Raw genomic sequence first — 25,659 nt, forward strand, 5'->3', positions numbered from 1 at the left:
GGCCACACGAAGGCAAGGTATGTGGCCCAGGCATAGAAAACAGCAAGGGGCAAGAGATGGTACTGAAAGTCAGATGCCGCGCCGGCCTTTGGTAGGTTTGCGACTGTGAAGATATAGCCAAGCGCATTAGGGGCGTCCGCAATCAGAACCGGCGCGCTATTGGGGCCGAAGTGGATGGTGATGGGGACAATCGACCGCATAGAAACCGGAGCGCCAGAACCAGCGGACAGCCGGGTGGCATATACTACTCCGCTGTCCTTGGCAGGCTTGGGAAAGAACGTGTCCAGTAGACTTTTAACGTCGGCGACTCTGTCGCTAGCTATGGTTCGGTTTTGGGTACCCATAGGTTTTGCCAAGGACCCATGGGATTTATGGGTAACCTATAGGTTACTTATATATTTAAAATATTACCCACGGGTATTTATAGGTTTTATTAAAAACTTATAAGTAATTTATAGGTAACGTGGTTTACCACTACGCGACGTATATTACTTAGCGACGCACTTTTTTTACTTCTCGATTTTTTTATATAAATTAATTTAATTATAACGCTTAAAGTTAATTAAAACTACTCGCTATTTAATTCTTCGCTTAATTTTATATCCTTTTTATATATTCGCGTATTATAACTTATCTCGTCGTAAATATTATAGCGCTTTTTACCGGTCGCCCTCCGTTTCGACGAACCCTTATTTTTATTTTTATCGGGCGCTAAACGCTTCCTTTTTACCTTTTCGTTTTATAGTTATTAAAATTCTTTAATAATAAAGGTTCTTTTAAACTAAACTCGCGACTTTTTAGCTTTTTAGCGCTTAAAAAATATTAAATTAGTCTCTTTTAATATATATATTTTATCGCGTATAAGGGTTATTTTATAAGCTATTTTAATTATACCCTTCGTTATTTAGTCTACCGTATTTAAAATCGGTATTAGAGAGCTTTTTTAATAAGTAAACACCCTCTTTTTAATATAAATAAAGTGTTTAATTATTTATTAAAGGTTAAATAGCGTTTAAGGGTCGTAGGTACTAGCCGTCCTTAAACGGGATAGGTTAATTATAAACGTCCGGAGACGTATATTTAACTTATTAATTACCTCGTTAAGGTTATAAGGTATTAAATTAGATACGCTAAATTTAAATTTAATATTAGTTTCCATAAAAATAATAAAATATACGGCTTTAAAGGCGATAAAGAACTTACGCTTAATAATATAGTTTATAAAAGCCTTAATAAATAGCTCGATTTCTTTTAAATAAACACGTTTTAAAAGCGAATAAAGTACTATATTAAAAGGTTAAAATAAATGCGATAAATAAAGAGGTATATTAATAATAATAATATCGTTATTTTAATAATATATCTCGAATTTAATCGAAATATAACTCTCGTAATTATCGAGAATTAAGAGGCGGTAATAACTTTTCGTTTACGATTTAATATATTTATCGAAATATTTAATCTAGTTTAAGCTTATCTCGTTATTAGTTTAACTATTAGAAATCGGTTTAATAACTTAGTCGCCCGGTAAATCGGTTTCGCGGGACTAGTTTACGAGGTAATATTAACTTTAAACGATTAAGAACGGCGGAATATATTAATTTTACGAATTAATATATTTAATCGCCGATATTTATTCCCGATTATTAAATTAAACCGATTTCGCTTTTCTACGCCGCTCGGCGCGTATTATAACGAATATTAACCCGATTATATTTATTATAAAGCCGGTTTCGTCGAAATTCTAAATATTTTTATTAATAATCCCGTATTTCGCCTTTATATTCGCAACTAGCGTAAACTAAATAAAAATAACTTTAAAATCCTCGTAAAAAAACCCTTTAATAATTATACCGACGGTTTATTTTAATTTTTAAATCCGGGTTACGGTCGATAAAACGCCTAACTTAATACTTACCGACGCGGTCGCCGCCGCGCAACGCGGTAAAAAAATTAGCTATATTTTTTATACTAACGAAATCGGGAGGCATCCCTTAAATATTTAAATTAATTATATATTTACGAAGTACCTCTTTTTTAATTAAATTTATTTTACGTCGTTTCGGTTAGATTTCGCGTTTTAAAGTTCGGCCGTAGATTTAATAGCGTAAAGTTAATTCGGGTATATTATAAGTTTTTATTATTACTCTTTAACTTATTTAATTCGGTTCGTTTCGTATCGCTTAAATTATTAAAACTATCCGATTTTTTTAGGATTAATTAAGCATTATAATTATAAAAGTATTACGCGTTAAAGTTTAATTGTATTAAAATTAAATTAAGGTACGTCGCTAAGTAATATACGTCGCGTAGTAGTAAACCACGTTAAGCTTTTTATACTTATTACTAATTTTATTACGACCTTAAAACGCTATCGCGGTAAACTTTAAAATAATGCTTAAAAATAAAAAGAGGAATAATAATATTATATTAATAATCGATAAATTAAGGAAACGAATATAAAGTATCGCTTACCGAATAATTATTACCGTAATTAAAGCAGCTCGATTATACTACGAAAAACTATACCGAACGTATAATTACCCTTTAATAATAACCTTAAACCGAGGACCGTAATTTACCTCCGCTTTTATAAATAAAATATTAAAAATCCTAAGAATTAAGTAAAAATTATCCTCGGTAGGTTACTTTTAAACGACGGAATAAGCCGAAGTAACGATTTAATACCTCGAATAAAAACTGTAAGTATTTATTAACTATTTTTAAAACGATTAAAACGAAACCCTACCGGCTATAAATACCGCCTAAGCTGCGTTACCCCAAAATTTAATAGGGTACTCCCCTTACGAAATCGAAATAGGGTTCCTTATAAGATTTATTTAAAATTAAAAGGCTAAGACTAAAAATATAACGAATTTAAAGGAACGCGAAAAGCTTAACCGAATAACCGCATAAAATTAAATAAAGCGAATCGTTAACTACTATAAAACAGCTAGAAAAAATATAATTAAAGCCTAATAAAAAATGTGTAATTAAAAAAATAAATACCGACGGCAACCGGATTTCGATATCGGGGATCGGGTATTTATTATTAAAAAACCTAGTTTTTTACAAAGCCTGCCGATAAGCTCGATTATTCTCTAACCCGATAATACTATAAAATCGAATAAAAAATCGGTCACTCGTATCTGCTAAAAATCCTAAAAAGATAAATAAATTCCAAGGTCTTTTATATAAACCGACTTAAAAAAATACCCGAATAATTCCTTAATTAAATAAATAGCACGAAACTTTAACGGCGAAATAATCGAACTAAGCGAAAAAAAAAATAAGAGGTATACCGTATTATTAGCTTAAAAACTTATTATTAAAAATTATAATATTAAATCGAATAGAAAAAATAAGATCCTGATTTAACCTAGTATTCCATAGAAAACTTTAAAAATACGGCTAAGTAATTACAAACTTACCACGAGTAAAATCCCGAGGCCTTTAATCCCCCGATACGTTTATAGCACTAGCTATAAACGGCCGAGAACGACACGTTTAATAAACCACACGAAAATAATAATAAACCGGCCGCCCTCGAAAAGAGAATAATATAACGAAAGGGTCGAAAAAGATAATAATTTAAATAAAAGAATAAGTTTAAATAATTATAATACTAATTTTTTATTTAATATATCTCGAGACGAACTATTTTAAAAGGGGGGTAATACTACGGCGCACTTTAAAACAGGCCTTTAATAGCCTTACTAATTAAAGTAAGGTAAGGGCATGCGAGAAATAGCCCGAACGCCACTTAACTTTTCCCCACTTATTTAAATAAAGAAATCGTTCCGGCAAGGCTAGACCTTTTCCTTTTTTCCCTATCTTTTTCGGTTTTCTATAATAAAACAATAACCTATAGCCTTACCTCCCGAATTACTACAACTATAACAGTTTCATTAAAGGGATAAAAATTTTTCTTAACTATTTTAAGGTTATAAAATTAAAAGTTTATTTTTTTAATAACGCTTTAAAAGCTTAGTTTTTATATTCGTAATTAACCTCGTTTTTTTTTAAAAAAAACTGCTATTATTAAATCGATTAGCTTTTAAATATAATTAAAAGCGGTAAAATATTATTAATAATATTAATATACTTTAAAATAGTTATTTATTCGTAATTAGCCGAGTCGTTCCGTATTAAACTTTAATAAGCGGTAGGTTTAATTATTATAATACCTTTTTTTATCGTTATCGTAGTTTTTATTTTATTAGCGTTAAATTTAAATCGAAAGGGTATATTATTAATAATAATAATGTTAAGCCGATTAAGAAACTCTCGCATAGCCCCGTTTAATATATATACGAAACGCCGGAAATTTATCGCTTTAACACACATAGTTTTAAAGGCTAAATAACGTTTTAAAAAACAGTGCACTTATCGTTTATTAATAAAGTGATCGACCTTTTTTATAAAGAGAATGCGTTAAGCGTATATACGAAATAACCGGTGCGTTAATACGTAATTTAAGCTAGTTTAAAAAAAAGGCTTATTTAATTAAAAAGTCTTTTTTATAGAGGTAAATAATTATAAAGCCTTATATTTTTCTTTTTTATTAAGGTTTTCCTTAATTCGGTTACGAAGGGTGCTTTTATTAATATTATAATCTTTAGCCGCACGTTTAATGGTTTCGCCGGCTAATATAGTTTAAATCGTTTACGTAATGCGTGTTTTTTTATTAATTATAGTATTAATGAAAAAAGGAAAAGAAAACGAAGAGTTTAATATATTTTAATTAATAAACGAATAAAATTTAACCCCTTTATATACTATTATTATTACTTAAGGGCATTAAAATTATCTAAAATTAAAGGGGGTTAATAAGGGGGTGGTTAATTAGAGGGGGTTATATTTTAAAGCTATTAAAGGCTTATTTTAAAGTGCGCCGCAGTATTAATCTTTTTAAGATTAATTAAGTATTATAATTATAGAGGTATTACGCGTTAAAGTTTAATTATATTAAAATTAAGTTAAAGTGCGTTACTAAGTAATATACGTCGTATAATAATAAACCACGTTATATTTAATTTATTTTATTTAAAGACGGCTAATACTTACGACCTTTAAACGCCGTTTAACCTTTAATAAATAATTAAATACTTTATTTATATTAAAAAAAGGGTGTTTACTTATTAAGGAAGCTTTTTAACGCCGATTTTAAATGCAGGAAACTAAATAGCGAAGGGTATAATTAAAATAGCTTATAAAATAACCTTTATACGCGATAAAATATATATACTAAAAGAAATTAATTTAGCACTTTTTAAACGCCGGAGAATTAAAAAGTCGCGAGTTTAATTTAAAAAAGTTTTTATTATTAAAAGATTTTAATAGCTATAAAACGAGAAAATAAAAAAGGAAGCGTTTAGCGCTCGATAAAAATAAAAATAAAAGTTCGTTAAAACGGAGGGCGACCGGTAAAAAACGCTATAATATTTACGGCGAAATAAGTTATAATGCGTAAATATATAAAAAGGATATAAAATTAAGCGAAGAATTAAATAGCGAGTAGTTTTAATTAATTTTAAGCGTTATAATTAAATTAATTTATATAAAAAGGTCGAGAAGTGAAAAAGGTGCGTCGCTAAGTAATATACGTCGCGTAGTGGTAAACCACGTTATTATATAAATAAATATAGAAAGATTTCACGATTATTTCATTTATATATTAATATTTTTGAATATATATTATTAAAAAAAAGTTTATATTTAAAAAAAACTATAGAATTATTCCACGATTATTTTATTTAAATAATAATATTTTAAAAAATATATTTATTTAAAAAATATTTTTATATTAAAAAACTATAGAATTATTTCACGATTATTTTATTTAAATTTTAATAGTTTAAAATATATATTATTTATTAAAATAATATTTTATAAAAATTATAACGTGGTTTACTACTACGCGACGTATATTACTTAGCGACGCACTTTCATTTAATTTTAATATAATTAAACTTTAACGCGTAATACTTTTATAACTATAATGCCTAATTAATCCTAAAAAGATCGGATAGTTTTAATAATTTAAGCGACACGAAACGGACCGAATTAAATAAGTTAAAAAGTAGCAATAAAAGCTTATAATATACCCGAATTAATTTTACGTTATTGTTACGACCTGGCCCAGCCATGCGGCCCAGAACCCACCCTACGGCACGGCCCTACGATACCCCGAAACCTCTGCACAAAGACCCAGCGTAATCCGAAGCCCCACCAGTCAGCGAAACCCCACCAGTCATCACGACCCCACTGGTCAGCAAGGCCAACTACGACGATGACCAACACCACGAATTGGACAGCACGAATTGGACAGCACGAACTAAACAGCCAGGGAAGGACAAGCCACAGCAGGATGACACTGGTCACGTGGAGATAAGATACGCGCAACGACTCTCGGGATCGCGACAAGAGCCAGAGAGTCAGCTCGACAGGATCTCGCGAGAGCTGCGAGATCCCCGAGATCTAGGGAGATCAGTGAAGGAGAAGTTGGATATATAACGATGGACATTCCCCATGTATTTCATATAGACACTCTCTACTTCAGTGATCAATCTAAGCATCAATCTAACCCATTGGTGAGGCAAACAGCCTTAACGACCCTATTGTGAATACCCTCAAGTCTACGCACCTCAGTCATCTTTGTTCCTACGGCTATTGCACATTGTATCGATAGAAGTGGACTTCTATCGCACGTTCAGATACTCTCTCGTATTGCCAAACATAAAACCCCAGTACGTCTTACTAGGTTTCCTTTGGAACCCAGATAGCGTTCGTTACAGTTATCGAATTTACGGCCGAATTTTAAAACGCGAAATCCGATCGAAACGACGTAAAATAAATTTAATTAAAAAAGAGGTATTTCGTAAATATATAATTAATTTAAATATTCGAGGAATACCTCTCGATTTCGCTAGTATAAAAAATATAGCTAATTTTTTTACCGCGTTGCGCAGCGGCGACCGCGTCGATAAGTATTAGGTTAAACGCTTTATCGATTATAACCCGGATTTAAAAATTAAAATAAATCGTTAATACGATTATTAAAAGGCTTTTTTACGAAAATTTTAAAGTTATTTTTACCTGGTTTACGCTAGTCGCGAATATAAAAACGAAATATAGGATCGTTAACGAAAATATTTAGAATTTCGACAAGACCGGCTTTATAATAAATATAATTAGGTTAATATTTATCGTAATACGCGCCGAGCGGCGTGGAAAGGCGAAATCGGTCCAGTCTAGTAATCGGGAATAGGTAACGGCGATTAAATATATTAATTCGTAAAGTTAATATATTCCGCCGTTTTTAATCGTTTAAAGTTAATATTATTTCGCGAATTAGTTTCGCGAAACCGATTTACCGGGTAATTAAGTAATTAAGCCGACTTTTAATAGTTAAACTAATAACGAAATAGGTTTAAATTAAATTAAATACTTCGATAAATATACTAAATCGTAAACGAAAGGTCGCTACCGCCTCCTAATTTTCGACGGCCACGAAAGCTATATTTCGGCCGAATTCGAGGTATATTACTAAAATAGCGATATTATTATTATTAATATACTTTTTTATTTATTACACTTATTTTAACTTTTCGATATAATATTTTATTCGCTTTTAAAGCGTGTTTATTCGAAAAAAATCGAGTTATTTATTAAGGCTTTTATAAATTATATTATTAAGCTCGAGTTCTTTATCGCCTTTAAAGCCGCGTATTTTACTGTTTTTACGGAAACTAATATTAAATTTAAATTTAACGCATTTAATTTAGTACCTTATAACCTTAACGAGGTAATTAATAAGCTAAATATGCGTTTTTAAACGTTTATACTTAACCTATCCCGTTTAAAGACGGCCAGTACTTACGACCTTTAAACGCCGTCTAACCTTTAATAAATAATTAAGTACTCTATTTATATTAAAAAAAGGATGTTTACTTATTAAAGAAGCTCTCCGACGCCGATTTTAAATACGATAGACTAAATAGCGAAAAGTATAATTAAAATAGCCTATAAAATAACCCTTATACGTAATAAAATATATATATTAAAAGAGGCTAATTTAATACTTTTTAAGCGCCGGAGAGCTAAAAAATCGCGAGTTTAACTTAAAAAAGCCCTTACTATTAAAAAATCTCAGCAGCTATAAAACGAAAAGGTAAAAAAAAACGTTTAACGCTTAATAAAAATAAAAATAAGGGTTCGTTAAAGCGGAGGGCGACCGGTAAAAAACGTTATAGTGTCTACGGCGAAATAGGTTATAATACGCGAACATATAAAAAAGATATAAAATTAAGCGAAAAATCGAATAGCGAATAGTTTTAATTAATTTTAAGGGTTATAGTTAAATTAATTTACATAAAAGAGTTAAAAAGTAAAAAAGGTGGGTCGCCAAGTAATATACGTCGCGTAGTAATAAACCACGTTATTACGATTATATTTTTTAAAAAATTTATTTTAAATATTTATTTTATTTTAAATTCTTTTTTTCGTAAAAAAATAGAAAAAACGTAGGTAATTCATAAGTAAAAAAAGCCCTGGGTAACCTATAAGTTACCCACCGTAAAATATAATACTTATAAGTTACTTATAAGTACTACTAGTTACCCATTATTACCTATAAGTTAAATAGGTAACTAAAAACAAATAGCGTGGGAACCCATAGCCGAACCATATCGCTGGGTACGCCGTACTGCTCCGGTGAAGCCCTCAGATCTTAGAGCCAGCTGCACAACTGCTTAGAGGTTGCTTCGTAGTCCACCTGCCCTTTTGCAGTGAGCGGAGGACTAACGAATGATCGGCCCAACTTGCCGCCGAATGACGTGAAGGTATCCCATGAAGACATCTTGATTCAGGCGTGCGCAATCGCGTTCTGTCGCATTGAGTACATATGCCACTATTGCCGTACGCTTTAGTGGAGTTCCACTTTTGCGTGCGACACGTTCGAAGTGAACTCAACGTGCTGCTTCTCACAAAAAGGCCCGGGGGATGTTTGGTGCCTATTACCTTCGAATCCAACATCTACTTCATTACCTAGATCTATGCGCATGATTTTGGTTCGACGATCGGGATCTCGATCTTGTCCGAATACGAAGTGGCTTGGCAGACCGGCGTGTCTAGATTATACGAGGCTGCCAACTGAAGCCATCGTGCCCTCTCGTTGCAGCATGTCTTACATAGACACGTATTGCTGTTCCGGTCAAACAAAATGGGCCGGTATGATGACAGCATACGTTGAAGGCGCTCTGGCGGTGAAATGAATGGGCTTTCAGCCCTATGCAGCCTCGACGTTGCCATCAATTAGCTTTGCCACGTTTGGTGCCTACTCCGCGCATATGCGGCTACTGGTCCGCCACACAGGATCTAGAACCGCTCCCCAAGTGAGGTGGGCATCGTTGAGCGCCACCAAAATGCGGAGGGGTCATGGGACGGACCGCGTGTCGTTCGTTGCTGTATTGGGTAGGGCTGAGCGAATAGAAGCTGACACAACGCTAACGATCATGCATTCCTAGACAGGTTGGCAGTTGGCCGGACAAACTAGTCCACATTCCTCTTGCAAAAGGAAAATGGGATGTATTGATTTTCGACATGGACAGGCATGGCCCATGGAGGAGACTCTGATTCTCAAGTTGGAACTACACAAGACCCATATCATATTACACCGCTATTTACAAAAACGCCCCCGTTACTAAGAGCACCATGCAGAACCTGCCAGACGGCGTCACCAGGGAAGGAGGCAGTGAGACCCCGACCCCAACAAGCCAAGCCAACCCAAAGCCCTTCCCCTCTACGACACTTCCTCCAAACTGCACCTGGTCCAACAATGCGTCCGACTTGTCGCTCACCGCGTATTTCGACCCATCCAAGCCCAACCTAGCCTCCGACTTTGGCATCGACGGCCTCCAGCCGGTCATCAGAGACATGCAGGGCAGCGAGTTCCTTTTGGCGGACGGAAAAGGTCGCTTCTACCAGTGGGACAGCATCGGCGGCGGTGGCAGCCTGTTCCGCCTGGACGGCATCACGGACGTGCAGCACGCCATCGCCAGCATCATGCTGGACAGCGGGATTCTGGCGAAGACGCAGGTATGGAATCTCACGTCTAGAGCTTAGGTGCCGACAACATCGGACTATTGGTTTCATCCAGGGGCGAGAGGGTGTTGTGGCCGTCGTGGACGATCTTGACGTGGGGCGGGCCCGTGGAGAAATCGACCTTGAAAGCGCAGGAAAGGTCCATCTCACTGGCCTTGTACTGTTTTATCTCTGTCGATGCGGGGATGATGTAGTAGACACGGCTGGGCGCGATTTGGTACTTTGTGTTGGGAGCTGGCGTGAAAGACGTGTGGAGGCCAACGTGGTAACTGGGGGCCGTACTCAACCCTAGTGCAGCAATAAACTGGCCTGTGAAACTCTTCTGCTTAGTTCTCATGCGTATACTTTGAGTCCCGGGAGAGTGAGATCATGTCGTTTTACATACGGTCCCTGGCCTCCTTGAGAGTAAACCCGTCCCCTGTATTGAGACAGAAAGCATCGCGCCTGCCGCAATCAGCACCACTCCCTTCCCAGGACCCGAAGAAAGGGGTCCCGGAATCCACCCTGAGCGCGACAGTGGTCCCCCGCACGTCCTTGGGCGGGCCAGACCCGAGCCTCACTGGCTTGCGATCCAGCACTGACACGCAAGCCGCTTCGTCTTGGTACGTGGCCCCGCAGATGGCGAAGAAGTTGTCTCGTTGGATCGCCATGGTGGCGGTTCCTGAGGCGCTGGGAACATTTCTCGCCGACAGCAGTGAGTGAGACACCAGACCCTCCGGCATCGGATCGATGGCAGGAGGCTGGCTGAAGAGAGAATAGCTCTGGACCCCGCCTGATACGTTGTATATCGTGAAGGAGTAGGTTGTGGTTGGGTCCATTGCTGCCCTCCTCCATTGGTCGTAGATGCGCTCTAGCGGTCCAATCCACGATAGGGCAGGAGTAGGACGAAGCCGATCAATGGGGCACGGGGAGAGGGAATGTGAATATGCAGCCTTTGTCGTACTCGGAATTTCTTTGTTCGAGGCTCTCAACATACGCAATGTAATTGTTAGACACAATTGCCCAGATGCGGATCAGCTTTAGCTTGGTCAAGTCAGCCACTTCGACGAGTTTCGCCTTTGTTGAAAATCGACCGCCATGCGGCCAGGCCTGGAATCAGCCACTGTGACAGAGGCTCTCAAGCCAGCTGATACAGGTTATGTGACATGTTGAAGCAGACTCTTCATGCATGAAGCTATCGTCACGTAGGTGAGAAGGGTCTGTATATAAACAAAGTTGTCATCTGTAAGTTCCAGTCTCACCATCACAGCAGCTCAAGTCCTACCACATTCTCCAATCTCCTACCACACAACTACTTCTCCATCTCACGGACGTCAAACCGATTTTACTTTCTTCAAAATGCCCAACTCCTACAAGATCACCGTCATCAACAACACCGGCGGCCCGCAGGACTATGCCTTCTTCAGTGCCACGCCCGTCGTCTCCGGCGGCGTTAGTGGCCCCATCTGGAGCAACGTCCTAAAGTCGGCGGGCCATACTCCCAACGGGGCCCAGGCCAGCTTCGAGGTTCTGACCACGCACTACGCGACCTGCGGCAGCTTCGAGGGCTCGCCCGAGCACGGCGACAAGGTCACCATCAGCAAATCGGTGCCCATCAACCTGGGCTCCAAGGCCGGGGGCAACGTTACCCCCGGGTCCAGCGTCGCCTTGACTGTCTACGATCAGACGTCGTGCGACCTTGGCCCCCTACCACCCCGGGCCAGGGCAAGCTCGGTAACTTCCAGCTGGACACGGCCTGCAAGCCGGAAAACAGATTCACCATGCAAGACGCCCACGAGAGTGAGTCCCCCTCACTCCCAAAACTATTACGTGGCTTTCGTCTCCTGACTGACCCCCACCCCAATAATAACATACAACCTGCTCGTCGGCATCGCCACCTCGGGCGGTGGTTCCATCACCAAGGCCATGGCCTCCTTCGCCCCCTACCCCAACGTCAAGTACCAGATCATGCCCCAGGCCGTCTACCACGTCGGCGCTGGCAGCCGCTTCCAGGTGGGGGATTTGGTCAAGGCGGAGATGATGTCCAACACCCTGGCCATCGACTTCAACCAGCGCGGCACCAACAACGTCACCTTAGTCCACGGCGACGACATGCAATTATACTTCCAGGACTGAAGAAACACCGAGACGGTTGCTGCTGGTTTCAGGTGCTGTTTAGGAAGGGCCTGGTGTTGGTGAGTTGAAAAAGGTCAGGATGCAGTTTCAGATGCACGTTAAAATTTCAACATTTACTACAAGGCGTCTAGGGTAGTGCTCAGTAGTTGTAGCAATAAGAGCGATTACGCCGAATTGGTCTGTCTTATTTGCCATATAGATTGTGCTGGAACTCGAACGGTTTGATGAATGATTACTACCCAAAGGAACTGTAACCTTTCTAGAGTAGGCAAACACTGGTGACACCAGCCACCGCGAGAGCAGTGGAACTTATGACAAGCTTCAAGTCAAGCTGGGTCCCATACGTGGTCGTATTTGCCCGCATAGTTCTGCCCGAAACAATTCAAGGGGAGGAAAGACTTGCTAGTGCATTGAGATTGTTGCTGGTCAAGAACTTGTGATTCGCTACTAAGGACAAGGGCGTAGACAGACTGAACCTTAAGGGGCCACCATATGCAAAATTGACTTTCAGGGGCTAAGTTTATTTCAACATCCTTCGACATGCCCAACCTTCCCTACCCAGCCCCCTTTCATTCCTCCAACTCCACCCTCGTCAACGACCGCAAGAGCCTCTTCCACATCCCCTTACTCTCATCATCTCCCGTCTCTTTCTCTACTCCTCCTCCCCCTGCTGTAAGCGTGGCCTCGTTCCCCAACACGACGAGCCCGGCCCGCGCCCGCGTGAGCGCGACGTTCATCCGCCGCAGGTCCTTCAAGAAGCCGATCTCGCCCCGCTCGTTGCACCGCACCGTGACGAACACGACGATGTCGGCCTCGCGGCCCTGGAAGCCGTCGATACTAGAGATCTCGATGTCGCCTTTGAGGCCTGAAAGTGCCGTGGTCTTGAGCAGCGTTATCTGGGCCGTGTATGGTGTAAGCACGGCTATGGACTGTTGCTTGTGCTTGCCGTCGGCGTCGCCAGCTGTTGTGGGGATATCTGATAGGAGCTGACAGACGCGCCGGCACAGCTCTGCCTGGCCGCGGTTACGCTTGGACTTCTGGCCCAGGTCCTCGCGCCCGGCGCACTCGATGAACAGGGTGCGGGCAACATCCCGAATGCCACTGCCAAGCGCAGCTTTCGGCCACGGAAACGCAGAAGCAGCGAGAGGTCGGTCCTCCGCCGCGATGCCCGTGCGCAACTCGCCTCGGTAGAACTCCTCGGAGCTGAACGAGCAGATGGACGGGTGCATGCGGTACTGCGTGTTCAGCATGCACGTCTTTGGGGCGCCGCCGCAGCTCGTATACATGCGCTCGAACAAAGACACGTCGTACCCGAGCGCCGCCGTCACCGGCTGCACCGTCGGCCGGAGCTGGACGTGGTCGCCGACCAGGACGGCGCGGCGGCAGCCCTTGGTCAGGGGCACCAGAGATGCCGGCTCCGTCTGCTGGGAAGCCTCGTCGATGATGACGATCTCGAAATCATTTTGGGACCGCAGGAGGCCGATGCCGGCGCCGATACACGTCGTGAAGGCGATCTGGCAGCTCTGGATACGCTTCTTGGCTTCGCGCATCGCGGCGTGGTTCGAGTGGATTTCGGCGCCGGCCATGCCGTCCAAGGTGTGTTTCCTCAGATCCTCGGCTACTTTGCGCACCTGTTGAGAAGTAAGCTAATATTAGGTCTGGCCAGTGGTTAATTCCGTACGGATGCACACTTACCTCGGTTGACACTCGCAAAGCAACCGGCCCCTCCTTCCCTCTGACGTCCAAGTATCGCCTCATCACATTATCCACCGCATTGTGCGTCGGGGCTGTGACCAGTATTCTTTGGCCCAGGAACGCCTGGTGAAGGCCGAGTATGATTTCGACAATGGTCTGCGTCTTCCCCGTTCCCGGAGGCCCCCATATAGACACCAGCGGATAAGACAGAGATGCATTGACTGCCTCCAGCTGGCTGGCATTGAGCTGTCCTCTCGGAATACCATCAAACGGTTTCATCTCGCCCACCTCCGAGTCGCTAGTTGAAGAAGGGGACCCCAACCCCAAAAGCTCTTCAGAAACACCACAAACTTCTTCATCTAGATTGGCGAACGACCGCATGGCGTCTAGCATAGTCTGCGACGTTACAAACGACCCAAAGTACGTGAGCGTCCAAGAGCACTGCTCGAGGAACGCGGGCAGCGGATGGAAGCACTGGAACTTGGCCAAGCCCAGCTGACTCTGGACCACCAGCGCGTCGATCGACACCGGCCTCGCAATGGGCTTATTCGCCGGCGGTGACGCGGCCGTGAACCGAACGTGCGCCGATTTCTCGGGCGAGCCCTTGGCGTCGATCCGGAATGCAACTTCAACTACAGGGTACCCGTCCTGATCTTCCTCCGAGAGGGCTTTCAGGTTAATCAGATCCTCCCTTGCCACCTTTTGCTCTTGGGCCTCGGCGATATGGTCCAGCGCGATGGCGACAATGTTCCGGGTGAAATGCTCGATGACAGCCGGTCGGCCATACAGGAGCCGCGCACTTTCGCGCTCGAGGCACTGAAGCAAGAGATCCATGGCCAGCTCGGGCGATTTTACCGTTAATGCGCAGAGCTCGACGAGACTAGAGAAGCTGTCGAAGGAGAGGGAGTGCAGTCGCGACAGTGCGGCCTCGAAGGGCGGGATGACGAGTTCCCCCGCTTCATTGGCGGATAGTATGAGGGCTTTGAGAATGTCAGATCCGCGATTCTGGAGCTTGGTGGCTATGACTTCGGGTAGGGTGCGGTCGCTCCAGGAGTCGAGACCGGTGAATCTAGATGCGAGCGACGGCGCGACTCGGATATGGTCGAGCAAAGCGTCCATGCGCCACTCGGTCACATCGATGGTGGTGCTGGGGCTGCCAATATGTGAAAGGATGTAGTCAAAGCTTTCCTGGACGCGAGAGGTGCAGCTGTGCTCATGCAACCATCGAAAGGCTTCGCCCAGCTGTGTCGCGGAATGGACTTCACCAAGTACCGACAAGTCTCCGTCCTGGGCCAGCCTTTGGGTAAGGGCAGGCACATCTGACCAGTCCACTATCGCCAAAGTCGGCAGCGAATACTCCTTTGGATCTTGTTCAAACAGAGGAATAACTTCCCCAGTCTCGATATACTGGAGCCACAGGTCGAGATTCTTCATTGACTTGACGTCCCGGTTGCTTATCACATAGATCTCCTACGTATGTCCACGTTAGCCGATATTGCATCAGGAGCCGTGGTCCCAGACTTACTGCAGCGAGTACCCCGTTGCGGTTCACTCTTCCAATATGTCTCTGTAGCCCCTGGCTGAACTTATCTAGCGCCACACTGACTCGACAATCAAAATTCTGCCCCGAATCCAGCGTCGCCTGCCTTTGACGCCGACGATCCCCCTTATCCTCCGTGTTGCGGTACGCGGAGTCGTCCGAAGCACCACGACCGATGAAGATCCAAGTGTTGGCGCGCTGGCCCTCGAACAGCTGGAAGAGATTGTCGTCGCAGTAGAGACGGTAGTTCTTCTTCGTCGGTAACGAGAGCCGACTCGATGTCCCGGGTTCCTTGGATTGAGGAAAGGCAAACACGCGTACGTTGTCGTCGACCAGACAGTCTTGCGACTTCTCGACCTTCTGGGGCACGTAGATCGCCAGTGCTAGCCGCTCATCCACCTGGAGAACAATGAGCTTCTTGTGGAACAGCTCGAGGGTCTTGGCTGCGGTATCGAGAAAGGTGCCGAGCCGGTCCTGCGTCGAGTCATATACCCTTTTCCAGCCGAGACAATGATCATTCAGCTTGAATTGGGATACCTCATGCTCCGTCACTATATTCGAGAAACACAGGGCATTGAGAACGAGGCTCGGTAGTCCACGGAGGGGCGGCAAGTATGCCAGTATCCAATTCTTTTCTTCTGCCGTCAGCGCGTTAAGATCGAAGTGCGGTAAGAAGTCGACAAGGGATGCGTTGTTTTTGCGACACCACCTGGCGACCAACTTCACGAGCTCAAATTCCGATGTGGCGATTTCATCGCGGCAGAGCAAGAGTTCCAGAGCGTCAAAGCCAAGTGATTCTATATCAGCCGGTCTCGTACGGCTTCGGGAGATCGTGGCCTTTGCAGCTTCGTGAAGCTCGTCGAGAATGAAGCTTGGGGTATCTACTGCTGGTTGTGGCGGCTTCTCAAGCCGCGGTGGGACTTTGATGCGATTTCCGTCCACGCATTGAGAAAACAGTCGGTTGAGCTCTTGGCACTCGGGCGCCATCGGGCCCCTGACACGTGCCCAGTCTAGGTACAAGTTCTTGACCCTGCCTAGGGAGGCATTCGTGTATTTGGCAAAGTACACCAGCCTGTCGTCGTCCGTGATGGGGTTGAACTTGATCGGCTCCCTCGCGCCGGGATACTCGGCTGGTTGGGACAGCCTCGAAGGCACGAGATCGCTGTCCCAGCACACAAAGACTAGGGTGAAGCTAGGTCAGTATGGTCAGTACTCTACTGGTTGTCGTGACGCGCAACGTACATGTGTCCCCATCGAGATCACCGCCGGACATCATATCAGCCGAAGGCCGCCTGCCGCGAGTGGGGAAGACGATACAGTCGACCAGGTGCGACAGCGCGTCATTCTCGACAACCCTGAACTTCTGCAGATCCCCAGGGTGCAGACACGGGTTCCGCGTGACGAGGACCTCGGTATTCTTGAGGGCGTAAGGCAGCCCGTCGCCGTCCCGCGTAACCTTGACCGCGCACTCGCCCTCCTTCAGCACATCCCACGCGTCGCACACGCCGAACAGCAGCCGCGACTGCGGAACAAGGATCCGGCAGCGCTGCTCGTCGCGCTTGTTGAGCATCTTGTCGTACTCGGCGTGCACGAGGCCGGTGATCTGCGGCCGGACCGCGTCGAGCGAGTCCAGGAGCACCCGCTCCGCCAGCTCGGGCCGGCCGACGTAGCAGAGGAAGCGGAAGGCCTGGTGCGGATTGCGGGCGGCTTCGGCGAGGAAGGCGAGGTGCTCGTTTTGCTTGCGCAGCAATGTGCTGCTGGAGATGCCGAGGGAGCGCAGAAGGACCACGACTTCATCGTTCAAATGTCCGAACGCGTACGGCTGCGAATATCAGCGGATGTCAACCTTGTCAAAGAATCCCTGTCAGATTGCTGGGTTTACCTTGGAGTAATCGACGACGGAGAAGGCCAGGTCTTCACCCCCGCTGAATTTCTTCATGGACTTGCGAAACTTGAGCCAGGTGGGCCCCTCCCTCATTGTCGGATCAACCATGACGACGCCCTTGTAGCCACGGTACCGTATCTGGAACACCGACGGCGAGTAGCGCCTGTCGCGGAACGTAAGCCGCAGCCGCCGCGCGACGTCCTGGGCAAAGCGCGGGGCCATCAGGCCACAACCATCAGTGAATGTGTAGTCGTTGAGCTCGGTATCCGGTATGTCCTCGCATCGCCGCTCCTCGACCCGCAACGCCGCGTGCGCGGTCGAAAACAGGAGCCCGATACGCTTAGCCTTTTTGGCGACCGTCTTCATCTTGCCGAAGTCGCCGAGCGAGTCGACCAAGCGGCCGATCTCGTCCTTGGGCGCGGCGAACAGGAAGCAGGTGCGCGACTTGAGCTGGCTATTGCTGTGGCCGTAGAAGTGGTAGGGGACGCCCTGGAGGGTTATGCCTGCCCGGAGAAGCCGGACGACGTAATCCGTGTGCTCACGGAAGGTGGAGGGGCCTGGTCCCGCCTCCCTCGGGTTTCAATCCGGGCGGGGGCCGGAAGTCGCCCATGGATAGGAGGAGGAACCTGTCCAGCGGGTGGTATTTGGTGACGCGATTTTCCTCATGCGCAGTCAGCTTGAGGGTCATCCGTTGCTCGGCGCCTTTCGTCGCCAAGACGACCGTCTTCACCAAACCCTTCTCATTGAGAAGGTGGGCGCTTGGGAGGTTGGGGATGTCAAACTGCCAGTCTCGGTCATCCAGAGTCACCTGATCCTTCAAGGTGAACTTGAAAGAGCCCAGCTTCTGTGATTTTGGTGCCATACTGTGGTGTTTGTCAATGTTGTTGTAGGAAACCAAAGTTGAAGTTGGAGATGCGCGTTGTGTCAAAACTGAGGTTGCATTTGGGCATTTCAATCCCTGACCGTACCCTCCTTTTTATTGGATGCGCAGCCATGGCTTGGTGTGTTTGTCACGGCAGCCTGCGTCAGCCATCATGCGGGAGTCCCCTCAAGTGAGGGGATCGCACAGCTCCAGCTCTCACCGTCTCTTGATCCCCCTTCCCATCGCAACTTTCGGAGCCTCTCTTGTACATATCATCACGACAGATACATGCGCGCCATTGTTTTCCACTCCGAAATGCTAACATCGCCACGGAACATTTACATCATCGGCGCTCAGAGTACCGGCAAGTCCACTCTTGTTGATGCCCTCGAAGCTCACTTCCGCCAAGACACCTCCTCCTCGCTTCCCGCTCCTACCGTGGTCCGCGAAGTGGCGCGTGCCGTGCTGAGGGACCACAACTTCACCGCGCAAGACATACGAGATTCGCCCACGCGTGCGTTGGAGTTACAACGGCTGATCCTCGCGGCGCAGGCAAAGGCGGAAGGGGAGGTGGAGAACAAAGCGTTGTTGACTCCGTCTACGCCCTCGTCGTGGCTGATCTCGGACCGCTCAGCCATTGACCCCGTCGTGTACGCCTGGATGTACGTTGGGCCGGAGGCAGCAAGGGCGCTTATGGAGTCGACGGAGTGGAAAGTAGTGCGCGACCGTATGGCTGGGTCGCTGGTCGTGGTCTGCGAGGCTGGCGTCGATTGGCTGACGGATGACGGGGTCAGGTTGATGCCTACGGGCGAATCCGAATGGGCCAGGACGCACGAGGTGTTCTGTCAGGTACTAGAGGAGGCGAGCATGCGGTACATCGTGTTGCCCTGTGATTTGGGACAAACCGAAGAGAGGCTGGATTTCGTGCTTCGAAACTACAAATCACCTGGTTTGGTTTAATTTCTTCACTTGCGAGATTCAACCGTGGGACCGGATTGATATGATGGAAGCTAGCTCTTTCATATCGTGCCTTTTGTGTACACAATAATCGCTTGCATACTTGCGGATACCCAAAGTTCTCTTCTTAAATCAACAATCTCTCATTCGTTTGTGACGCCCTCATTAGACATTCAGTGGTCTGGCTTCCTGATCCCACGACATTCCATACCAAGCCATCATCTCCCTAATGTACTTGGGACTTTAGAGACGCTGGTCATGACACCTTGCTCGGTATTTGAATCAGGTAGACGGCGATGAGCTCCGACATGCCGTCCTTCGTGATGACTTTCTGGATCCACGTGGTCATGGCAACTTGACGGTACCGATAACCTATCTCTTTGCTGGAGGTGCCTTGGAGTATTCCCAACTGGTAGGACAACCCCGCCAGTAGGAGGGGGATAGTCTAGTCGCCCATGCTCTGAGACGTTTAAACTAATCATTTTCACTCAAATAGGACACCATCCGTAAGCCGTAGAAAACAAAGTCCAATCTAGCTATGTTACCCCTCTCATGCTAATTTGGAACCCGATTTATTTTCCAAAGTAGGATACGTCTGCAACCGACCCATTAAAATGGGTAGGGGGTTGATGAAGAAAGATGGTCCCCCATTCACGTCTTCATCCCCTGCGTTATGGTGTTCAGTTCACTAGATGACGCATCACCTGGACATTCGGACCCTCTCCTGGAACCGTCACCTGGCACATCTCGGGGATCGATTTTCGTCGCCCGATCTCTTTGTGCTTCTTCCAAAGCTACTCGAGCTTCAACGCTGTTTGAATCCCCTTCGTGATCGTCAATGGATCCCCTACTTTCACATCCCGAGCTTTCCTCAACCCCTAAAGCTCTCCTCTGGCCAGCGAAAGATGGGATTTGCTCGAAATTGCTGCGGTAGATTGGTAAAGCCCCGTCCGCAAAGCCCAGGTCATCGTCAGATTCTGATTCAAGATCCAGTTCTCGCGGTTGCGTGACGATATCACGCCAATCCTCTCTGTCCCTGATTTCCGTCGGATCCATCTTCAGTCGTATCTCGCCCATACATGCCTCGCATTCTAAACAGCTAGCTGCAGAGACTATGAAAGTATTCCAGCTAGAGCCGTGAAGCCCATTGATCCCGTCTTTTTGGTACCGTAAAAGAGGTCGAAGCTCTTGCATGAACGAAATTTGCCCTATCAACAGCGAAATCGGCGGGGGTTCAGAGTCGACTGTGACCCTTGGCACAATGTGAAAGGGCGACCGGAAAATGGTACGAATAATTTTGGCACAGTTTTTGATCAGGAACTCTTGGGTGTCATTGGGATAGGGAAAGGACCATGCCAGAAGTACCATACCAAGGCACTCATGGCAATCGTCCACCACCTGACAAGGGCTTTTGGTAGCAACCAGATGCCTGCGCTGTGCCGTCTCCAGGAAGGACTCCGCGACCAAGTTGTATGGTTGGCTCAGCTCAATCTCTAGTCTTGCCGTGAGTGGAGGCGATACCGGTTCTTTTCCAACGAGGTGTATAAGGCTCACAGCAAGAGGATGAACATAAGCAAGTTGCGGCATCCACTTTCGACGACTCTCCCATGTTGGGTGTGCTGAAGGGTGTCCCCGATGCATTTTGATCAGGTCTCCCTTCTCATCGAAGAAGCTCTCGGATAGGATCCATCGCATTTCACCCTCCTTATTCCTCCCTGAACTGCGGAGGACCTGCAACGCCCATGAGGTATAATTGAAATTGAGAGGTGTTATCTCTCGAATCACATCCCGCGGGTGGTTCCCGAATATTGGTAGAACAGTGGAGTTTGGAAGAACTTCATATCGTCTGGAAACGCCTGGCAGTCTCTTTCTGTCAGACAGATGCCACTCTCTTGCTTGCTCGTCCTGGTTAAGCCTCAGATGGAGACCTAGTTGTCTTTGGAGATACGCCCAGCCTACCCATTGGCAGCTGAGACGCTCCTCGCCAGAGATAAAAAAGGGCTGGGCGAGTAGAAACATCGGGATGTCTCGTTCCAGGAGCGCAGATGATGTCAGAAGAATACACTGCTGTCTCTCTGACAGTGCCACCTCAATTCGGGTAGCCACCGACGCATGCTGGCTGTGGGGTATGACAAGGTCCGATTCTTCGACTTCGTATGCCAGGAGCTTGGCTCGTAGGCTTCCGCAACGATCCACCTTCCAGTCATTGAACAGCCAATTGTTGTTCCTGACACCAACACCACCAGCAAACCGGCCTAAGTCAAAGATGGACTGAGGACACCATGACCAAGGGCCGCTTTCAGCCACTGGCACTTCGTCATGGATTAGAAGCCCAAGGCGCAAGGATCCGAACTTTATGAGGAGCTTCTTGGTGATTTCGGACCCTTTCAGCGTCGAACTGATCTCTTCTGGGGGAAGACAAAGTAAGCCTGCAATAATCATACGATCGATTGCCCAAGAGGTTGTCCGAGGTTGAAGGATCGAAAGAAGCTGCTCAAGGTCGTGTACCATGGGACGTCGGTCTTCCAGAGGCTCATGGGTTATGGAATCGTTGGGGCCAGATTGACGCACAAGCCGGATTATATCGCTGGCAACCAGATGGCCCAGGGTAGGTATCTTCTCTGACCGAGCCAATGGTACAGGCCACGTCTGGTCTGGGACATCAGCCAAGATATCGCAGTCAAGGTCCTTGATTGATGGGTTCCCATCTGATCCCCTGAACACGAACTTTACGGCATGATCTTTTGATGCAAATAGCTCACCAGCGGTCCATCCTCGGGTGAACCAGGACGAGAGAATTATAGCAACTGCAGGGCTGCCGTCTTCCTTCCACTCGGTGTCAGCCAGCTGCTGATCGTGTACAAGGGTGACCTTGGCCATCTCATAGTTTGCCAGCATAGAGTCGATGGCCTTCCGCCTGAGATCCCGGTCCGTGGGGATCGAAATCGCATCCCACCAGATACCTTGGCATTCAATACCGCTAGATATTGCAATGTCTCGGAAGTATTGCCATAGGCAACGATTCATCCTGCCTATTTGCTTCATGCCAACACCCGTACCGTCAGCCCACACGTGTGAGATAGCCATGTAGCTGTCTCCTTCATCACATAACCCTGTGCCGTTTGGCATTCGGACACGCCAAGCCATGTTATGTTTGTTCTTCTCAGCCTGGTTCAATAGAGCAGGGTCGAAGTATAGCTCTTGGTCGCAGCCACATCCGGCCGGTTTGTGGCCTTGCTGGATCAAAGTGCTATTGCTGTTACTGAGTTGGCAGTACTGGTCCGTGCAATCGGAATGTTCGCTTGCTAGGGCGAGCGGTTCCGGTTGTGTTATTGCCGCCCCGACGTGGTGTATATTCGCCACCCCAAGATGCCCTTGTATAGCGATGTTCCAAACTCTGGTTGGGCAAATGCCATGCTGATGGAGTCTCCTAGACACGTGCAAGGCACGCGCTTGGTAGCCGGGGACCAACGCCCTCGAGATGCGAGGATCGCTCGGCCAGTTGGTAGTGGCTACGCAGCGCGCTGCCCACTCGCAAATGTCCCATACACCATGCAAGTCCAAACAGGATCTCGAGGGGACACGTCGGGATCCGTCTTTCTGTTGCCATTGCCCATAACACTCCATTTTGACAATGCTGTCCAGTGCATTTGCCCAGTATGTGAGTCGGCAAGACAAGACGAGTACAACAAACTGTCTGAATATCCCCCACTCACAGGCTGGCGCGCTGGCTTCAAATAGGGGCTTGCGAGCCTGACACGACGGATTTGAGCATGTTCTGATGCCAGAGAACATGCAGATGTAGAATATCCGAGCCAAAAGACGCTGTCCGAGGCAGCGGCATGTGCCCAGGAATCCCCATTCGCCTCCTTCGAATCTTCGATCGAAGTCCATGATTGTCATCCCGTCTACGATCTTCCCGCGAAAGACGGATGGATTAAACCTGACATGGCGATTTGGACAGTTCTCTGTCGCTGGGCTCCCGTCCTGTTTCCTGTAGAACCAGGGGTCTTCTGGGTCATCTGAGCAATGCATGCAAGGCATCCGCAGTTCGGTGGTGCATGGCTGAATGTGGTCTGGAGCTAGGATCGGCGTTGATCCATTGACGAGCGTCGGTCTCTGCTCCTGATTGGTTTGCGAAATGTGCCAGCCGTCACGTTGGAGGGGCTCGATGAACTCCAGATCGGACACTTCCCCGCACCCCGGTTTCTCGCCAAACCAGCACATGGAGAACGAAATCTAGGCGCTTCAGGGTTTTGGCTGCAGTTGTTGTCTTCTCCAGCCTTTTTAAACATCGAGTAAGTACAGGAACAAGAAAATACGGATGACCCGAAAATCTTTAGAATTCTCCGTCTCTTACCAATTCAAATATGTCATAAGACGTCGGTCAATGGATGCCGAGCAAGGTTTCGAAACATACAGATGCAGAGGGAAGTGAATACAAGCAGGGAAAGGACGAAGAAGAAAAGGTGCAAAGAGCTCTGGGGAGGGCGATGCAGTATCCTACTCAGCCCCGTGGCCTCTGCATGGCGTTTGCATATGCATTAAGTGCAGCATGCAGTCTTAAGTAGTTCGGGTAGAGAGGGCAGTGTACTAACGTGCCACATGTGTAGGTACAATGTCAGCAACGTGAGCATAATTGGTCCATGTTACGACAGGTGGCAAGTAGGCCTTGCCAAATTGCCAATAGCCTATCGTCACATAATATGGCTGGGCTGTGCACACACCGCTAATTCGTAATAAACCGACGGTTGTAGTCTCTTGCATAAGAAAATAAAAATACCAGGCGAAGTGACTAGATTAAAGAGCTTATTTAATGGTATATAAGAAAGTACCTTGCCAAGTCCGTGTAGTCGTATATAGTGTAACTACTTAAATCCAGCAAAGGATATACATTTTAGCATTGAATAGTGACTATCCAGTTTTTCAATCCCTCCCGTTTTTGTCCTGTGGATTTCCCCCAGCACCCCGCAGTGATACGATGGCTACATGGGGAGAAGCCGCTACACTTCTGTTGGAGAGCTACCCATGGGCCTCTGAACTAGCTGGTATCCTGCCTCTGTCAGCTCTCATTGATTTCATCTCGGTTTCTAGCAACCTGCACACATTCGAACTGACTGGAGCGATACCACTGTGGTGCTGGGCCGTTACCCCTTCAGCGGGGAGAATACTTCTCAAGAGAAACGACACTGTGAGTCATTGTTTTCTGGACCAATTCGGCCAAAGCCCGAGCCTCCTCTGCCTCGACGGTCGGTATGGAGACGTATATCCCATGGCCAGCCCGGAGACCATGCGCCTTTGCTTGAGTACGCTCAAAAGCCATCGGATCCCAAACAATCACGATAACCTGAAACGCAACGACGTAAGGCCGCAAAAGCTCGAGGTAAGTCCATGCATCATACTAGCCTCATGAACTGACCAGTATGCTGCAATATTCGGCTAATGCTTGCTGTATGGCCAGATTGTCAGTCTCTCGCGAGCACCACAACGAAGCAATCATCGACGCGGGGGTTTATACGTGACAGTAATGATATTTGGGTGGCTTTTACTCTCCGCGTTGTTGGTTGCCAGTATAGTTTTGGGGCTATGGCTCTTGCTTCCCTACCTTGCAGTCATCCTTATGACTGGATTCACGATAAACACGCTTTATGGGAGGGAACCCAAGAGACTGGGGGTTCGGTCAGACATGCACAGCCCCTTCAACCGCTTAGTCCTTGTCTGTCAACATGTGAACGACATGGATTGGAAAGTCTTTTACGGCGAGAGTACTCTCGTCAATTCCGTTCTGAACTTGCCCCTTAGGGGTAACCCTCCCAGGCACAAGGAACTCCCCGGTCTGCGCACATTTCTGAGATGCCTGATATTCTCCCAATGGGCCATTACAGTGGCATCTGCTGCGAAGAAGGACTGGAATGCGCTTGGCATCTCCTTCTGGGTCTTGTTTTGTATCCTAGCCCGCACCTTTGCTTTCTCGGCCAAAGAGAGCACGCGATCCTGGTTACAGCACTCGTCCGGAATCCGACTGGAGCGATTCGAGACAGACCTCAGTTCCAGGAGGGCGCTTTTAAATACCGTCATGGCCCTCAATCCAGATACCTTCGCAATCGATAGCACGACAGGTAAAGAAGAGCACTCTGCTCTTTATAGTGGTGCGTTACTCTGGATCGATCCTATCCTGAAGCCTGGTCCGGATCGAACGAAATGGGAGGAAGCGACCCGCATGTCTTTGGCAGAGGACCTGCTCAAGAGACACGCCAGCGGAGGTACTAACAGCATGGTATCTGAGGTGGCTTGCCATAGCCGCGGGGTTTCATCAACAACAGTGGTGGATGGCCTGGGCAACGGCCCTTCCTCAGGAGCTGATAGTTGGAAGACCCTCTATGGAGACCAATACTGGGCTCGGTTCATAACCGAAGGGACAGAAATGGCTAGCACTATTCGAAGGCATGCAAATCTGAGCGAAAGGTTTACCAAGAATGGTGCATAGGTTGGTAGAATAGT

General features: G+C 46.4%; 7 protein-coding genes across 7 annotated transcripts; 4 read left to right on the forward strand and 3 right to left on the reverse strand.

Annotated features, from left to right (window-relative positions):
• Nucleotides 1–9,888: 9,888 nt before the first annotated feature.
• Nucleotides 9,889–10,922, reverse strand: PG986_000038 (uncharacterized protein; the record flags this gene model as incomplete). The annotated part of the gene is made up of 3 exons (XM_066836260.1): nucleotides 9,889–10,083; nucleotides 10,190–10,413; nucleotides 10,490–10,922. The coding sequence occupies 3 exons, from the start codon at nucleotides 10,920–10,922 to the stop codon at nucleotides 9,889–9,891; spliced, it is 852 nt and encodes a 283-aa protein (XP_066705153.1).
• Nucleotides 10,923–11,442: 520 nt separating this feature from the next.
• PG986_000039 (uncharacterized protein) lies at nucleotides 11,443–11,931 on the forward strand (the record flags this gene model as incomplete). The annotated part of the gene is made up of 1 exon (XM_066836261.1): nucleotides 11,443–11,931. One exon carries the CDS (start codon nucleotides 11,443–11,445, stop codon nucleotides 11,929–11,931), a length of 489 nt encoding a protein of 162 aa, XP_066705154.1.
• Nucleotides 11,932–12,009: 78 nt separating this feature from the next.
• On the forward strand, nucleotides 12,010–12,219 carry PG986_000040 (uncharacterized protein; the record flags this gene model as incomplete). The annotated part of the gene is made up of 1 exon (XM_066836262.1): nucleotides 12,010–12,219. The coding sequence occupies one exon, from the start codon at nucleotides 12,010–12,012 to the stop codon at nucleotides 12,217–12,219; it is 210 nt and encodes a 69-aa protein (XP_066705155.1).
• A 569-nt stretch (nucleotides 12,220–12,788) lies between these two features.
• PG986_000041 (uncharacterized protein) lies at nucleotides 12,789–18,201 on the reverse strand (the record flags this gene model as incomplete). Its single annotated transcript, XM_066836263.1, has 6 exons — nucleotides 12,789–13,850; nucleotides 13,915–15,381; nucleotides 15,440–16,635; nucleotides 16,697–17,276; nucleotides 17,337–17,799; nucleotides 17,882–18,201. The coding sequence occupies 6 exons, from the start codon at nucleotides 18,199–18,201 to the stop codon at nucleotides 12,789–12,791; spliced, it is 5,088 nt and encodes a 1,695-aa protein (XP_066705156.1).
• Nucleotides 18,202–18,516: 315 nt separating this feature from the next.
• PG986_000042 (uncharacterized protein) lies at nucleotides 18,517–19,161 on the forward strand (the record flags this gene model as incomplete). Its single annotated transcript, XM_066836264.1, has 1 exon — nucleotides 18,517–19,161. The coding sequence occupies one exon, from the start codon at nucleotides 18,517–18,519 to the stop codon at nucleotides 19,159–19,161; it is 645 nt and encodes a 214-aa protein (XP_066705157.1).
• Nucleotides 19,162–19,809: 648 nt separating this feature from the next.
• PG986_000043 (uncharacterized protein) lies at nucleotides 19,810–23,052 on the reverse strand (the record flags this gene model as incomplete). The annotated part of the gene is made up of 1 exon (XM_066836265.1): nucleotides 19,810–23,052. The coding sequence occupies one exon, from the start codon at nucleotides 23,050–23,052 to the stop codon at nucleotides 19,810–19,812; it is 3,243 nt and encodes a 1,080-aa protein (XP_066705158.1).
• A 1,843-nt stretch (nucleotides 23,053–24,895) lies between these two features.
• On the forward strand, nucleotides 24,896–25,645 carry PG986_000044 (uncharacterized protein; the record flags this gene model as incomplete). Its single annotated transcript, XM_066836266.1, has 1 exon — nucleotides 24,896–25,645. The coding sequence occupies one exon, from the start codon at nucleotides 24,896–24,898 to the stop codon at nucleotides 25,643–25,645; it is 750 nt and encodes a 249-aa protein (XP_066705159.1).
• Nucleotides 25,646–25,659: the final 14 nt, after the last annotated feature.

This window comes from Apiospora aurea (genome assembly GCF_038362705.1).
Source record: "Apiospora aurea strain CBS 24483 chromosome Unknown utg000001l_segment0_segment0, whole genome shotgun sequence".
NCBI lineage: Eukaryota > Fungi > Ascomycota > Sordariomycetes > Amphisphaeriales > Apiosporaceae > Apiospora > Apiospora aurea.